General features: G+C 45.7%; 1 protein-coding gene and 1 long non-coding RNA gene across 2 annotated transcripts; both read right to left on the minus strand.

The window, feature by feature from the left end:
- Positions 1-7,234: 7,234 nt before the first annotated feature.
- On the minus strand, positions 7,235-8,098 carry LOC148378725 (janus kinase and microtubule-interacting protein 3-like). Its single transcript, XM_088367726.1, has 4 exons — positions 8,037-8,098; positions 7,907-7,975; positions 7,463-7,830; positions 7,235-7,383 (listed from the first exon to the last, which is right to left on the minus strand). Exons 3-4 carry the CDS (start codon positions 7,673-7,675, stop codon positions 7,267-7,269), a joined length of 330 nt encoding a protein of 109 aa, XP_088223852.1. The 5' UTR covers positions 7,676-7,830; positions 7,907-7,975; positions 8,037-8,098; the 3' UTR covers positions 7,235-7,266.
- A 1,076-nt stretch (positions 8,099-9,174) lies between these two features.
- LOC148378726 (uncharacterized) lies at positions 9,175-10,305 on the minus strand. The gene is made up of 4 exons (XR_015855680.1): positions 9,867-10,305; positions 9,712-9,782; positions 9,471-9,575; positions 9,175-9,326 (listed from the first exon to the last, which is right to left on the minus strand). It is a non-coding gene; the product is annotated as an uncharacterized LOC148378726 (long non-coding RNA).
- Between the last annotated feature and the right edge of the window lie 5,385 nt (positions 10,306-15,690).

Consider the following 15,690-nt stretch of genomic DNA (forward strand, 5'->3'; position numbering starts at 1 on the left):
TCGATTTGCTGCAATTCCAAATTTCCAAAGTGAATGAAGGAAAGAAGTCGTTTAAATTATGATTTTGTTTAAATACTAGGCATAGACACAAAATCTACGGCACAAAATGGGCAGACTTTACTTGTTTGAAGAGGACTGGTTACAAGACAGACTTTTCTGATTTATTTAATGGGAAGAAGACTTATTTAGTTTATTTAATCTATTTTTGTTCCCTGGCAAAATTGGATTTGCTGAAATTGTATTTTGCCAAATCTTGCCTTGAGACCTGATAGGAAGTATTAAACGCTTAGTTAAATCAATACAAGTTGGTAATAAGAGCGAGTAATGTTGGTTGAACCGATGAATGAAGGTTGAAAGCAATTTAAATTATGACTTTGTATAAATACTAGATATTAACAGAACATCTACTGCGCGAAATGGGCAGAGTTTACTTGTTTGAGAAGGAGTGGCTTATTCAAAACTAAGATTTATTTAATCTGTTTGTTCCCAGGCAAAATTGGATGTGATGCAATTCCAAATTTCACCACATGATGGTGCCCAATTTTGACTTCATAGGACATATTAAACACTTAGCTTGTTATTATGTTCAAGGTAATCAGATTTGTTTATTATTCTAATGGCCTCTTCAAAACTATTCTGGATTACTACTTTGGATCTATTCTACATTACTTGGCAACAACATACTCTGTAACAGATTAGGCAGTATAATCATATCTGTTAACTTGAGAGTGCCCACACTCAATCTACTTATCGTGATGTGTTAAATCAATTACTGTTAGACATTATTTGTCTGATAATCTACCAAATCTTTGAATTGAAGAATTTGTGATTTAATTAATAGCTTGTTGTTATGTTAAGGGTAATCAGACTTGTATATAATTCTAATGGCCTTCTTTTGAAAACTATTCTGAATTACAACTTTGGATCTTATATTACTTTGCAACAATCTACTCCGTGACAGATTAGGCAGTATAATCACATATGTTAACTTCAGTGCCCACACTGTATTTATTTATGGTTATTTGTTAAATCAAGTACTGTTAGACATGAAATAGGAAGTGTTTAACATAAATGTTATGGCTACTCACCATTGTAGCTCGCTCCTGGTCAATGATACGAGCCTCTTCTTGCAGTGGAAAACTTGCAGCCAACAAACACCGTGGAACCTAAAGGAATGAAATTAAACATTAACATTTCGCCTCGACCAATTTTCACACGTACAACGCAACGCGGCTACACTTCTGCTATTACAAACGTAAATCTCCTTAAACACAATGAGTGTTACTTACCGTGTACGCTCTAGACGGTCCAGTTGCAAGCAGAAAATAAAGATATTTCTGTTGATAATCGTCGCTGCTCAGTGGCTCACGGCCATCGCGCCAACAGATTTGAATTTTGGCGGAGGTTCGGGCAATTACGTCATATCCACGGCACATGACTGCGACGTAATACCCGCTTATCTGAAACGGCAGTTAAAAGTAGAGTTACATCAAGTTTTCTTGGAACCTAAACGAATGAAAGAAAACTATCATTTGGCCACAACCAACATTCACAGATACAACACAACGTGCGGGGTTGGGGTTAAAGATTGAGTGAAGGGCCCTCGTTTTAAACTACTGTTTTGAAAAGGAGTGGGAACAAGTAAGACGTATTTAATTTATTTAATGGGAAGTAGTAAGACTTATTAAATTTATTTAATCTACTTTTCTTCCCAGGCAAAATTTGATGTGCTGCAATTCCAAATTTCCAAAGTGAATGAAGGAATGAAGTCCTTTAAATTATGATTTTGTATAAATACTAGGCATTAACACAAAATCGACGGCACAAAATGGGCAGACTTTACTTGTTTGAAAAGGACTGGTTACAAGACAGACTTTTTTAATTTATTTAATGGGAAGAAGACTTATTTAGTTTAATTGATCTATTTTTGTTCCCTGCCAAAATTCGATTTGCTGCAATTCCAAATTTCCAAAGTGAATGAAGGAAAGAAGTCGTTTAAATTATGATTTTGTTTAAATACTAGGCATAGACACAAAATCTACGGCACAAAATGGGCAGACTTTACTTGTTTGAAGAGGACTGGTTACAAGACAGACTTTTCTGATTTATTTAATGGGAAGAGGACTTATTTAGTTTATTTAATCTATTTTTGTTCCCTGGCAAAATTGGATTTGCTGAAATTGTATTTTGCCAAATCTCGATTTGAGACCTGATAGGAAGTATTAAACGCTTAGTTAAATCAATACAAGTTGGTAATAAGAGCGAGTAATGTTGGTTGAACCGATGAATGAAGGTTGAAAGCAATTTAAATTATGACTTTGTATAAATACTAGATATTAACAGAACATCTACTGCGCAAAATGGGCAGAGTTTACTTGTTTGAGAAGGAGTGGCTTATTCAAAACTAAGATTTATGTAATCTGTTTGTTCCCAGGCAAAATTGGATGTGATGCAATTCCAAATTTCACCACATGATGGTGCCCAATTTTGACTTCATAGGACATATTAAACACTTAGCTTGTTATTATGTTCAAGGTAATCAGATTTGTTTATCATTCTAATGGCCTCTTCAAAACTATTCTGGATTACTACTTTGGATCTATTCTACATTACTTGGCAACAACATACTCTGTAACAGATTAGGCAGTATAATCACATATGTTAACTTGAGAGTGCCCACACTCAATCTACTTATCGTGATGTGTTAAATCAATTACTGTTAGACATTATTTGTCTGATAATCTACCAAATCTTTGAATTGAAGAATTTGTGATTTAATTAATAGCTTGTTCAGGGTAATCAGACTTGTATATAATTCTAATGGCCTTCTTTTGAAAACTATTCTGAATTACAACTTTGGATCTTATATTACTTTGCAACAATCTACTCCGTGACAGATTAGGCAGTATAATCACATATGTTAACTTCAGTGCCCACACTGTATTTATTTATGGTTATTTGTTAAATCAAGTACTGTTAGACATGAAATAGGAAGTGTTTAACATAAATGTTATGGCTACTCACCATTGTAGCTCGCTCCTGGTCAATGATACGAGCCTCTTCTTGCAGTGGAAAACTTGCAGCCAACAAACACCGTGGAACCTAAAGGAATGAAATTAAACATTAACATTTCGCCTCGACCAATTTTCACACGTACAACGCAACGCGGCTACACTTCTGCTATTACAAACGTAAATCTCCTTAAACACAATGAGTGTTACTTACCGTGTACGCTCTAGACGGTCCAGTTGCAAGCAGAAAATAAAGATATTTCTGTTGATAATCGTCGCTGCTCAGTGGCTCACGGCCATCGCGCCAACAGATTTGAATTTTGGCGGAGGTTCGGGCAATTACGTCATATCCGCGGCATTTGACTGCGACGTAATACCCGCTTATCTGAAACGGCAGTTAAAAGTAGAGTTACATCAAGTTTTCTTGGAACCTAAACGAATGAAAGAAAACTATCATTTGGCCACAACCAACATTCACAGATACAACACAACGTGCGGGGTTGAGGTTAAAGATTGAGTGAAGGGCCCTCGTTTTAAACTACTGTTTTGAAAAGGAGTGGGAACAAGTAAGACGTATTTAATTTATTTAATGGGAAGTAGTAAGACTTATTAAATTTATTTAATCTACTTTTCTTCCCAGGCAAAATTTGATGTGCTGCAATTCCAAATTTCCAAAGTGAATGAAGGAATGAAGTCCTTTAAATTATGATTTTGTATAAATACTAGGCATTAACACAAAATCGACGGCACAAAATGGGCAGACTTTACTTGTTTGAAAAGGACTGGTTACAAGACAGACTTTTTTAATTTATTTAATGGGAAGAAGACTTATTTAGTTTAATTGATCTATTTTTGTTCCCTGCCAAAATTCGATTTGCTGCAATTCCAAATTTCCAAAGTGAATGAAGGAAAGAAGTCGTTTAAATTATGATTTTGTTTAAATACTAGGCATAGACACAAAATCTACGGCACAAAATGGGCAGACTTTACTTGTTTGAAGAGGACTGGTTACAAGACAGACTTTTCTGATTTATTTAATGGGAAGAGGACTTATTTAGTTTATTTAATCTATTTTTGTTCCCTGGCAAAATTGGATTTGCTGAAATTGTATTTTGCCAAATCTCGATTTGAGACCTGATAGGAAGTATTAAACGCTTAGTTAAATCAATACAAGTTGGTAATAAGAGCGAGTAATGTTGGTTGAACCGATGAATGAAGGTTGAAAGCAATTTAAATTATGACTTTGTATAAATACTAGATATTAACAGAACATCTACTGCGCAAAATGGGCAGAGTTTACTTGTTTGAGAAGGAGTGGCTTATTCAAAACTAAGATTTATGTAATGTGTTTGTTCCCAGGCAAAATTGGATGTGATGCAATTCCAAATTTCACCACATGATGGTGCCCAATTTTGACTTCATAGGACATATTAAACACTTAGCTTGTTATTATGTTCAAGGTAATCAGATTTGTTTATTATTCTAATGGCCTCTTCAAAACTATTCTGGATTACTACTTTGGATCTATTCTACATTACTTGGCAACAACATACTCTGTAACAGATTAGGCAGTATAATCACATATGTTAACTTGAGAGTGCCCACACTCAATCTACTTATCGTGATGTGTTAAATCAATTACTGTTAGACATTATTTGTCTGATAATCTACCAAATCTTTGGATTGAAGAATTTGTGATTTAATTAATAGCTTGTTCAGGGTAATCAGACTTGTATATAATTCTAATGGCCTTCTTTTGAAAACTATTCTGAATTACAACTTTGGATCTTATATTACTTTGCAACAATCTACTCGGTGACAGATTAGGCAGTATAATCACATATGTTAACTTCAGTGCCCACACTGTATTTATTTATGGTTATTTGTTAAATCAAGTACTGTTAGACATGAAATAGGAAGTGTTTAACATAAATGTTATGGCTACTCACCATTGTAGCTCGCTCCTGGTCAATGATATGAGCCTCTTCTTGCAGTGGAAAACTTGCAGCCAACAAACACCGTGGAACCTAAAGGAATGAAATTAAACATTAACATTTCGCCCGGACCAACATTCACACGTACAACGCAACGCGGCTACACTTCTGCTATTACAAACGTAAATCTCCTTAAACACAACGAGTGTTACTTACCGTGTACGCTCTAGGCAAAATTGGATGTGATGCAATTCCAAATCTATCTGAAACGGCAGTTAAAAGTAGAGTTACATCAAGTTTTCTTTTTTAATCAACACAATCATTTACAACCGTTGACCAGAAAGAATCGTCGAAATTCGACGTCCCCCACAAACGCCACGCTCACTCGCTTTTCAGGGCAACAAAAGTACTTCTTTTTAAAAACGATGAGTTGTACTTACCGTGTACGCTCTGGACGGTCCAGTTGCAAGCAGAAAATAAAAATATTTCTCTTGTTAGTCGTTTGTTACCATCCGCTGTGTCTTTGTCAACATCGCCGCCATTTTCCTACTTCCTGCTGCGAGCCACGCCCACGGATTTAAATTTGGGCGGAAGCTCTTTCCATTGGCGTCGTTTTCGCGTATAGCAAATCCGATTGGTTGGGAAGGGGGCACGGTTATGCAGCCGAGGGGTCCTGTGATCGGTGGGATGTAAAGTAGGCGTCGACGTCACGTCCGCGTCACGTGACCACGACGTGGCAGACGTCATATAGCAACCGCTGTTTTGTTTAGTAGACTTACAGTTGTTATGCATTGACATAATGGCGCACACACCAAATAGATTTAAATAAATTAAATAATTCTTCTGCCCACTCTCTTTTAAACAAGTTAACTCTCCCCGCGGATTTGAATTCCGGCGAAAGTTACGCCCATCGACGTCACGTATGTCACGTGACCACGACGTGGCAGATGTCATATAGCAACCGCTGTTTTGTTTAGTAGATTTACAGTTGTTATGCATTGGCATAATGGTGTGCACTCAAAATAGATTTAAATAAATTAAATATTTCTTCTGCCTACTCCCTTTTAAACAAGTTAACTCTGCCCACGTCCATTGACGTCTTGTCTGCGTCACGTGACCACGACGTAGCGACGTCATATAGTAACCGCTGTTTTGACCAGTAGACTTAGTTATTATGCGTTGACATAATGGCGCACTGGTTAGCATGGCCACCTCTTAAGCATGATGATGCGGGTTCGACGCCTGATCAATGTTAGCATGGAGTGAGCTGAAGTGCATGGCGCTGAAGATTTGAATCTTTGAAATGCGCTGAGGTCTGACATATCAGGCAGAATGGTTTGCCATCACGTTCAACAAAAAATAGAAACTTTCCCACTCTGATTAAAACGTCCTGTGTTCATCTACGTATTTTCGTTTTGCTGTGCATCTTTTCCCTGCCATTTCGAGAGCCCAATTGACACTCATAGTTTAAAGAAATGTGTTTGCCCATCCTACTTTGTGGAATTTCACCACATGCGCTTTTGACCAAAATACCAAATTGAACTCAAGTGAAGCCAACACGCACAACCCCCCCCCCCCCACACACACACACACACACACACACACAAATGTTGATATGAACATAAAAGAGCCGCATGCGGTTCGGGAGTTGCGGCTTGGCCAAACCTGTACTATACAACTTTATTTGTATAAAATTTTCACAACAGCTGTCACACAAACAAAGCGGGAAAAACCGAAGACGTGCGTGTTCCGCCCACGCTGGATTTATTTGCATCTTTGAAAAGACACCGTATTGCCGCAGATGTGGCAAAGAGTACTTTTGGGCATCTGAGACGGAAGGATGTCCAAAGCATCACGTCACCTGCTCTGGTAGGCATGGTGGTGGGACGTTGAGGTCAACCGCTTTGGGGTTGGCTGACTCTTTGATCGCAGGATGCCACACACTTGAAGACAGAAGCAGAAAAGCAGAGCTAAATGCAAAATGTACTCACCGGTGACTCCAATTTTTTTCCCCCCTGAAGAAACAGCTGGACGGGTGGCCCCGGCTGGCCAGTGGGACTCTTGTTATTCTGACCCTTTTTAGTGCGCGTTTGGGACAACAACCGTTTTTTGTGGCGCTCTCTTCTGGTTCAAAAGTGCCCTGCATGTGAATTTGCTTTTCCTGCCTTCTGATTGGATGAGCGCCGGTGTGACGCGGTGCCTCTGTCACCGTGGCGGGGGGTATACGTTGGCATCGGAGCGTCTGCCAACGTCTGAGACCGGCTGGCAGTGTATCGGAGGTGTCGAGTGCGGTGCCGCTGGAGCTCACTCACCAGCTGGTGTTAGGGCCACAGAATGAAGGCCAAGGAGAAGAATAGAAAGAGAAACAGAAACTTCTCCTCCAATTGTTTGATTTGTCTCTTCTGAGCTTCGATGAATTCTTTCAGCTCTTTGTTCCTCTAGGACGGACAAATGGAAAGTGGCATTCAAAAGCCAGTAAGCGTGCAAGTAAGTGCCGGGCTGGCTTTGGGCCCTTACCTGTTGCGCGCTGTGCAGCAGATCCATTCTCTCTTGGAGGATGCAAGCGTCGCGCTCCCTCAACTCGCACATCAGGGCTCGCTTCCATTGGTCCACGGCGCTCCTAAGCTCTTCTCTCTGATCCGCCGTCAGCACGTCATTCACGCCAGCGTGGCTGGCTTTTTCGCCGTCCGTGGCGGGGCAGTCCCGCTGCGGTAGCGCCTCGTACAACATGGCCTCCAGCTCCAGGATCCTCTGGGCCGCAATCCTCGTCCATCAGTGGTCCGGCGGGAGATTTGAGGGCGGCTTACCTTATGAGCCTGGTCCATGGAACACTTCCTGAAGTCCAACTCTTCATCCAGGTAGCCCTTCTGCTTGCAGAACATATCCTAGCACAGCTCAAGGTCAGAATTGTTGGGGCACATTGCCGGAGTTCCCCTTGGCTGATGTCGCGTGTCTGTCTACCTTCTCACTTTCAATGTCCAACATCTTCTGTTGAAGTGCTGACTTGGTCACTTTGATGTATTCTAACCACTGAGGAAAGGCTGCTGTCACATAAGCAGAATGCGAGAGCGTGCGTGGACGTGCGCGTTACCTTCTCGGCTAGGGTGAGAAGGGTCCTGGCGTGAATCACGACCACCTGCTCCTCGTTGGTGAGATTCTGCAAGAGCCCAAAGGCACAGCGTCAACAAGCTTCTTTCAGCGCAAAGCCTTCCAAAAGTCACATTTGAGCCGCCGAGTCTCGTGGAGTGCGAACATAAGGAGTTCGACATACACTTACGGCGTTATAGCCCAGGATGTCCAGCTTCTTCATCAGATCACTGATGACGATGTCCGGGGGAAAGGCGCAAGGAGCAATGTAAGGTGTTCTGGGACCTCGGGTTAAGGTTAGGGTTGCGAGGGACGCCTTACGTACGCTCACGCCCTCGGCCTCGCAGTAGATCTGCAAAGGGCTGAGGCCGTCTGGGAAACGGACTTGCAGAAACTTCAAGACGGGGGAGCGCCACTCCCTCTCCTGAAAGGCAGAGGCATGCATCCGTCCGTCCGTCCGTCCGTCCGTCCGTCACATCTCTGGCCTCAACACGCTTGTGCGAGTCTTCCCACCTCCAGCTCCAGGATGCGGAACTCAAGCAGTTCGTTTTGGTCTCGGATATCCTGGATGTGCTCTTTCAGACGCGCTTCTTCCGCCTCCATCCGCCTGACCTGAAAAGACAGTCAGACCTCATCTGCGGGGCTTCCCGACAGGTGTGACGCCAAGCGACTCCGCCCAGCGCCTTTCTTTCCGTCACCTTTTCGGCCAACTGCTGATTGCTCTGACGCAGCAGCTGCTTCTCCTCCACCCACTTGACATTCTAGAAGAGACAAACGCGTGGACAGCTTTGGAATGTTGTGTCATTTTCATCCACAAATTCTTTGGTTGACTGGAAAATGACATTTGCTTTTCTCCGCATTTTCCCAGCCACGTTCGGGGGGGGGGGGGGGGGGGGGTTGGTCCAGTAATGCCAGACGGATGAGTGACTGAAGAATGTAGCTATTTTGTCTGAGAAAAAGGTGTGCTCATTGATGAGCTTACCTGTCCTTGTTGCTTCAGCGCTGACTCCAGATCTGCTACTCTGCTTTGATAGTGACCCATTTCTACCATCAGCTTTTCTCTGGTCTGAAAGGAGGAGGAGGGAGGCTCCTCCTCCTCCTTTCAGACCAGAGAACACCCGAGGCTGGGTGAGAACGGGGAGGCTGCGACCCGGCCGGGGGTTGCGGGAAGGGGCGCCACCTTGATCTCCTTCTCGGCGTCGTAGTCCCCTTTCGCTGGTCTGGGCTAGCAGAGCGTAGGCTCGTTGCAGCGCTTGATATTCTTGCGTCAGCTGGCGGTAGCGAAGCTCCGCCTCTTCATGCACACACCAATGCAACACAGCACTAGTACCAGAATCAGTCAGACCGGCGACAAAGCACCCGCGACGCAAAGACGAGTCCGATTCCAGGCTGAAGAGGAATGTTTGGTGCCAATACGCTGGCAGAAATGGCGGGCTACCTCTTCGGGTTCCGTGTCGGGGGTTCTGTCGGTGTGAAAAGACAAGGACGATCCGTCCGAGTCCACCAACACGTCTTCGTCGTAGCCGTAAAATGTTTCGATGACCTGCGGGCGCGGAAGCAAACATCTCTCTGAACAAACTGAAGCGACACCTCACGATGAATCGACGAGAGGAACGATAGCGAGAAAAAGGCCATTTCATCTTGCGCAACACCAAGCAGCCGCAAACAAACAGACTCACCTTGCAGGACCTCACGCTTTGTTACTCCTCAGAGATTCTCGACGTCGGTATCGTAGCAGCAAATCTCTCTCCTGTCGACACAAATAATCCGCCTTTGAGATTCTTTGGATGCAAAGGGAACGAACGGCTCCGGCGCAGAAACAAACGCGACTCACAATGACATTTCTGACATGAGCTCCTGTCTCCAGAGCCTGAAAAACACGTCACCGGCGATGATTGGAGGGACGCTCGTCTTTTCCAAAAGTGACAACTACAGGGTGTGTCAGGGTTTTCCAGATTATCTTTATCGTATCATTGTGTTGCTTTGACTTTGACTGCGACCTGTAATAAATAATATTATTTATCCCTTATTTATCCCTATCGCTTATCCCTTCCTACACAAAGTCGTAAAACACCCCTTGCTATGTTTTGACTAGAGGTCAAGGGCTTCCTCTATTCAATCCACTCTTACACCCACCCTGTTTCTCTTAATTAAAATGCTCGTGCAGGAGCCGAGAGTCAGACTTCATTCGTACAACGGATGGACTCTCCACCTGCAGGTGTCCAAAAGAACTTACTTGTCTCCCGTGTGGTTCTTGCAAAATAAGTTGGAGCGAGCGCAACTCTAACAGGGTGCATTTTGCCACTAGCTGCCTACGGACAATGACGTCGCGCTCGCGGCTCATGGTTGACGGGCTGAGCAGCCGGGCAAGTCCGTCGTTTTCAGCGCACAGCGAGTGGCAAAGGCGCTGACAAAACGGGAGCTTTGAGCTGCTGAAAACGGCAAAACAAGTCTAAAGCGTGTTCAAACGCGTGCGCACAATGCTCCTGCTTGAAAGGTCGGAATTTAAGGGGCCAATTTTTTGGATGGCGGCCGCCGGCCAAGCTTTGGACGGAAAAGGTTTCCTGGCGACAGCGAGCGAGCGCGGCGCTGCCGTACGTGCACCGAGTCGCCTGCCTGAAGACCTTGGACAAGTCGTCGATGATGTGCCGCTGCTCCACAACTTGAAGGAACTCCATTTCACCGTCCTGCTGGCCGCAACCGCGGTCCAGGTCATTGAGCGAACTAGGCCTTCTCTGTGGAACACAAATGCAGTGGACTCTGTTGGCACGCCGCCGTTGTCCGCGTCGACTTACCAAGCTTGCCATCTCCTCGTTCTCCTGGGTGACAAAGCGCACTTTGTTTTCAAGGCGACACAGCACCAGCGAGAGTTCTTCATTCTTCCTGCTCAGGCGTTTGTTTTTGTACAGGAGTGGCAGAAACTGGCTTTCTGTTTCTCTCAGTCGCTTTAGCTGCAAGCATGAAGTGCGGGATGTGAAAGACGCACAACACGCGGGCCAGAACGTATCCATTCCTTTTGCATCGGTTTGAACGGAATCGTGGCTTTGGCTCCCAATAAAAGACATCTACCAGGCAACCGACTCGCCGCGCCGCTCAACTAATAAGCAAGCGCAATGGGTGCCTCGCTGGATGGCGCGCATCAAACGTAGCGCAAACCTTCAAGCGTGCCGTCAATAAATTACCAGTTCATTGCGCTCTTCAGAAAGCAGGGCGTTTCGATCCTCCAGTTTCCTGATGACTGCGCTGAGCTCAGCGATTTTCAGATGAAACCGTCGCGTGTCCCGATCCTCCTGAGACTGAAAACGCCCCGCAACACACACACACAAGCACTCGTTCAAAGTTCAAAACTGTTTTTGTGCTACCTTCCTCCAGCAACGAACTAAGTCATGCGTACTGCAAGTGTGTGATGAGGTGGCTTACGCAATGAAGAGGATTGCTAGTAGCGGCGTTGACCCCACTTCCAGGGTAGTTTAGGCCCGCCCTTTGGGATTCCCTCAGGGCAGCGATCTGCTGCTCGGCAGCCTGAGTCTGCAGCTGAAGGCGGTGGACGTGGCCGGCCCCAGGGCTTCATCCAAAACACTAACCGCTCTGTCTTTCAGCTTGATCTCATCCGTCTGGATGTACAAACGGGGAGCGCTCAGGCAGGCGGGCAAACTCATTTGCCAGAATTGTGACAAAAACAAAGAGAGCAACCGGCCAATTTTTTTCTTGAATCGACTAGAACACCTTTGCTGTGACAAAAGCGAAGCGAGCAACCGGACATTTTCTTCTTGTGAAATAGAATAGAATAGAATGCCTTAGGTGTCATTGCACTGCAGGTATACAACGAAATTGGGAACATAGCCACGCACCGCGCATCTGATCAGTCCTACCAGTCGGCGGATCTCCCTCTCGCAGTCTCTCTTGGTTCGGCTCAGCTCCTCCCGATGCTGGTGATGAGCCGATCGGAGCTCGGCCGCTCGGGACTGCCAGGCCTGCTGGGCCGCTGCCAGGGCTTCTTCCGCGCTCCTGGTGGAGGCGACACCGCTCGGTCTCCCGACACCGCCGCGTCTCCTCCACCTCCGCCAGCAAAGCGCCCCCCCTCCTCACCTGAGCAGACATTGCGCCACACCGGGCCGTTGAGACCGCAACGGAGCGCCGCGACGCTTACTGGGGACAAGCTACACAATACGGTAGCGGCCGCATCGAAGCCCGACGTGGCGTGCGGATAGTCAGACACGGATAGAGCGGATCACCTTGTCCATGGAGCCGTCCCTCAGGCTGAGGACCAAGGCATTCAGTCGCTGGATCTCTCCATCTTTGATTTTGATCACTCTCATCAGCTCCATTTCATGCTGCCGCAGTAATGTCTCCCTGGTAATGGCTAACTCTTTCTGCTTCTCCTCATGGAGTTTGCTTTTGAGTTCCGTCATGGCGGCGGTGGCACGGTGGTGCTCCGCCCGCAGGTCCTGACTTCTCTCTCTCTCCAGACAGCTGACCTGACATGACTTAGACTTAGACAAACTTTATTGTCATCTTGTCTGCACATGGTGCATACAAAACGAAATTCCGTTGCATACGTCTTACAACAAAGTAGTGATATTGCAGTTGAATAGAAGTAACATATCCTATGAAAATATATATATATACATATATACTATATATATATATATATATATATATATTAAAAATAAGTATAAAGTGCAGCAGTGATAATTATGCAATAGTGCAAGTAGGCAAAACAGTATTCAAGAGTGTGCAGAGGAATGCTAAACCATGTATTAAACTTCTATTTAAAGGGTTTATACAAGTTCAGTAAAGTTGGTAGTGCGAGATAGTGCAAGATAGAGGTCCGTAGTGTCATAAAGTACAGTTCTGTGAATGTGTGATGCAGAGTTCAGTTTAGAGCTCAACAGTTCTAGTGTTCAACAGTCTGATGACAGCAGGGAAAAAGCTGTTGCAGAACCTGGTGGACCTGCAGCGGATGCTGCAAACCTCTTCCCAGAGGGCAGCAGGGAGAACAGTCCATGGTGGGGGTGTGATGGGTCATTGATGATGTTACGGGCACGGGACATGCAGCGCTGAGATGAAATGTCCTGAATGGAGGGAAGAGGAGCCCCTATGATCCTCTCTGCTGTCCTCACCACTCTCCTCACGTTCTTCCAATCGGAGGCGGTGCAGCCTCCACACCACACAGAGAGACAGCTTGTCAGAATGCTCTCTATGGTGCTCCTGTGGAACGTCCTCATGATGGGTGGGGGCAGGTGGGCTCTCCTCATCCTCCGCAGGAAGTACAAGCGCTTCTGTGCCCTCTTGACCAGTGCCGTAGTGTTCATAGTCCAGGTGAGGTCTTCTGTGATGTGGACCCCCAGGAATTTGGTGGTGCTGACCACCTCCACAGCTGAGCTGTTGATGATCAGTGGAGCGTGGTGAGGCTGTTTTTTCCTGAAGTCGACGATGATCTCCTTCATCTTCTCCTCATTCAGGATCAGGCTGTTTTCTCTGCACCAGCCCACCAGCTGCTCCACCTCCTCTCTGTAGTCCAGGTCGTTGTTGTCTCTGATGAGCCCCACCACCGTTGTGTCGTCTGCTGACTTCACGATGTGATTGGTGGTGAACCTGAGGACGCAGTCGTGTGTCATCAGGGTGCACAGCAGGGGGCTCAGGACGCAGCCCTGAAGGGAGCCTGTGCTGAGGGTGATGACATCAGAGGTGTTCTGTCCGACCCGGACTGACTGAGGTCTGTTGGTGAGGAAGTCTAGCAGCCAGTTGCGAAGGGGGGTGTTGAAGCCCAGGTGTTCCAATTTTCCTACCAGATGCTGTGGGATGATGGTGTTAAACGCTGAGCTGAAGTCCAGGAACAGCCTCCGCACATGGGTGTTCTTCTCCTCCAGGTGAGCCAGGCTCAGGTGAAGAACGGAGGAGATGGCGTCCTGAGTGGAGCGGTTTTGCCGGTCGGCAAACTGGAACGGGTCAAATAATAGGGGGAGTCTGGAAACGATGTGACCTTTAAGCAGCCTTTCGAAGCACTTCATCATAACCGGAGTCAGTGCAACAGGCCGGTAATCATTAAATGAGGTGATTTGAGGTTTCTTCGGCACCGGAATGATGGAGGCAGTCTTAAAGCACGCCGGCACTGTGGCTTGGCCCAGCGAGGTGTTAAAAATGTCTGTGATGACCCCAGCCAGATGACTTGCACATTCCCTGAACACACGCCCAGGAATGTTGTCGGGGCCAGGGGCCTTACAGGGGTTGACTCTCCTCAGGGTCTTCAACACATCGGCGGAGTCAAGGCAGAGTACCTCCTCTTCCTGATGGGGGACAGTTTTAACTGCTGGAGTGCCGTTTAGTGCCTCGAACCTCCCAAAGAAGTTATTTAGACCATTTAGAAAGTCAGCATCAACTACACCCACCGGGGGGGGGGAGGGTGAGTTGTAGTCTGTAATCGCCCGTATGCCTTGCCACATACTCCTGATGTTTTTGACGTCGTGGAAACGATCCTGAAATTTTCGACTGCGGTCTCGCTTCGCTATCCTGATGGCACGGTTCAAGTTGGCTCTCGCTGTCCTCAGTGTCTCCTTGTCGCCAGACTTGAAGGCAGAGTTCCGCGCTCGTAGCGTTTGACGTACCTCCTCAGTCATCCAGGGTCGTTGGTTGCCCCGGGTGATGATATTCTTAGTGGTGCTGACGTCCTCGGTGCATTTGTTGATGTAGGCTGACACAGTCATGGCACACGCATGTCTAATCTACATCGGGAAAACTGGGAGGGAGGGAGGCAGGCAGGGAGGCAGGCAGGGAGGCAGGCAGGGAGGCAGGCAGTGTCTGTCTGTTGAGGTTTTCACCTTGTTCTTCTCCTGCTGAAGTTCTAACTGGACGTCCATCAGTTTGGTTCTCAGCTCGTCATTGGCGGCCTGAAGGGCGTCCGTTCGCTCCGCCTTGGCCCGCCCTGCCGGAGCTCGTTTGGACATCTCTTACTCGAGTCTCGCCCGGTCGTCAGTCAGAGATCACAACATTTGTACCTGGAGAGCACAAACGCAGCGCTGTTTTCCACTGGCTTCGAACTCAACTTCAATCGGTACCGTAACTTACAACATCATAAACATAGAACTAGCTTGACTTATTCATTGAATAAATGCATTTGGTTCTTCAAAACTGCATCACGCAACATAGCGTGACCGAGACGGCCGTTATCCACCTGCGTGAAGTTATTTGGTGAAATGAATGAGATGTTTAAGACACCATCGTTCTGTCTCTATGTAGATGAAGGTAAATAATCGATTGCTGAAGGTCCAAAGGTGTTGTGATAAACAAATAAACATATTAGTGATTAGTGACATATTTGTGATAAACATATTAGGCAGGATAATCACATATGTTAACGTGACTGCCCACACTGTATTTATTTATGGTTATTTGTTAAATCGAGTACTGTTAGACATGAAATAGGAAGTGTTTAACATAAATGGAAGACGAAAGGGGTACTCACCATTGTAGCTCCTGCTGGTCAATGATACGAGCCTCTTCTTGCAGTGGAAAACATACAGCCAACAAACACCGTGGAACCTAAAGGAATGAAATTAAACATTAACATTTAGCCTCAACCAACATTCACAGATACAACGCAACGCAAACTACACAAACGTAAATCTTTTTAAACACAATGAGTTGTACTTACCGTG

The sequence above is a fragment of the Syngnathus floridae genome, unplaced genomic scaffold, assembly GCF_059516105.1.
Source record: "Syngnathus floridae isolate MCC-2025c unplaced genomic scaffold, RoL_Sflo_1.0 HiC_scaffold_29, whole genome shotgun sequence".
Classification (NCBI taxonomy): domain Eukaryota; kingdom Metazoa; phylum Chordata; class Actinopteri; order Syngnathiformes; family Syngnathidae; genus Syngnathus; species Syngnathus floridae.

Bases quoted from the DNA above. Each gene is read 5' to 3' on its own strand.
- LOC148378725 (XM_088367726.1), bottom strand. From the start codon at position 7,675: ATGTTGTACGAGGCGCTACCGCAGCGGGACTGCCCCGCCACGGACGGC. The intron at 7,384-7,462 runs GTAAGGGCCCAA...TGTCCGTCCTAG, and splicing joins TGCTGCACAGCGCGCAACAG to AGGAACAAAGAGCTGAAAGA.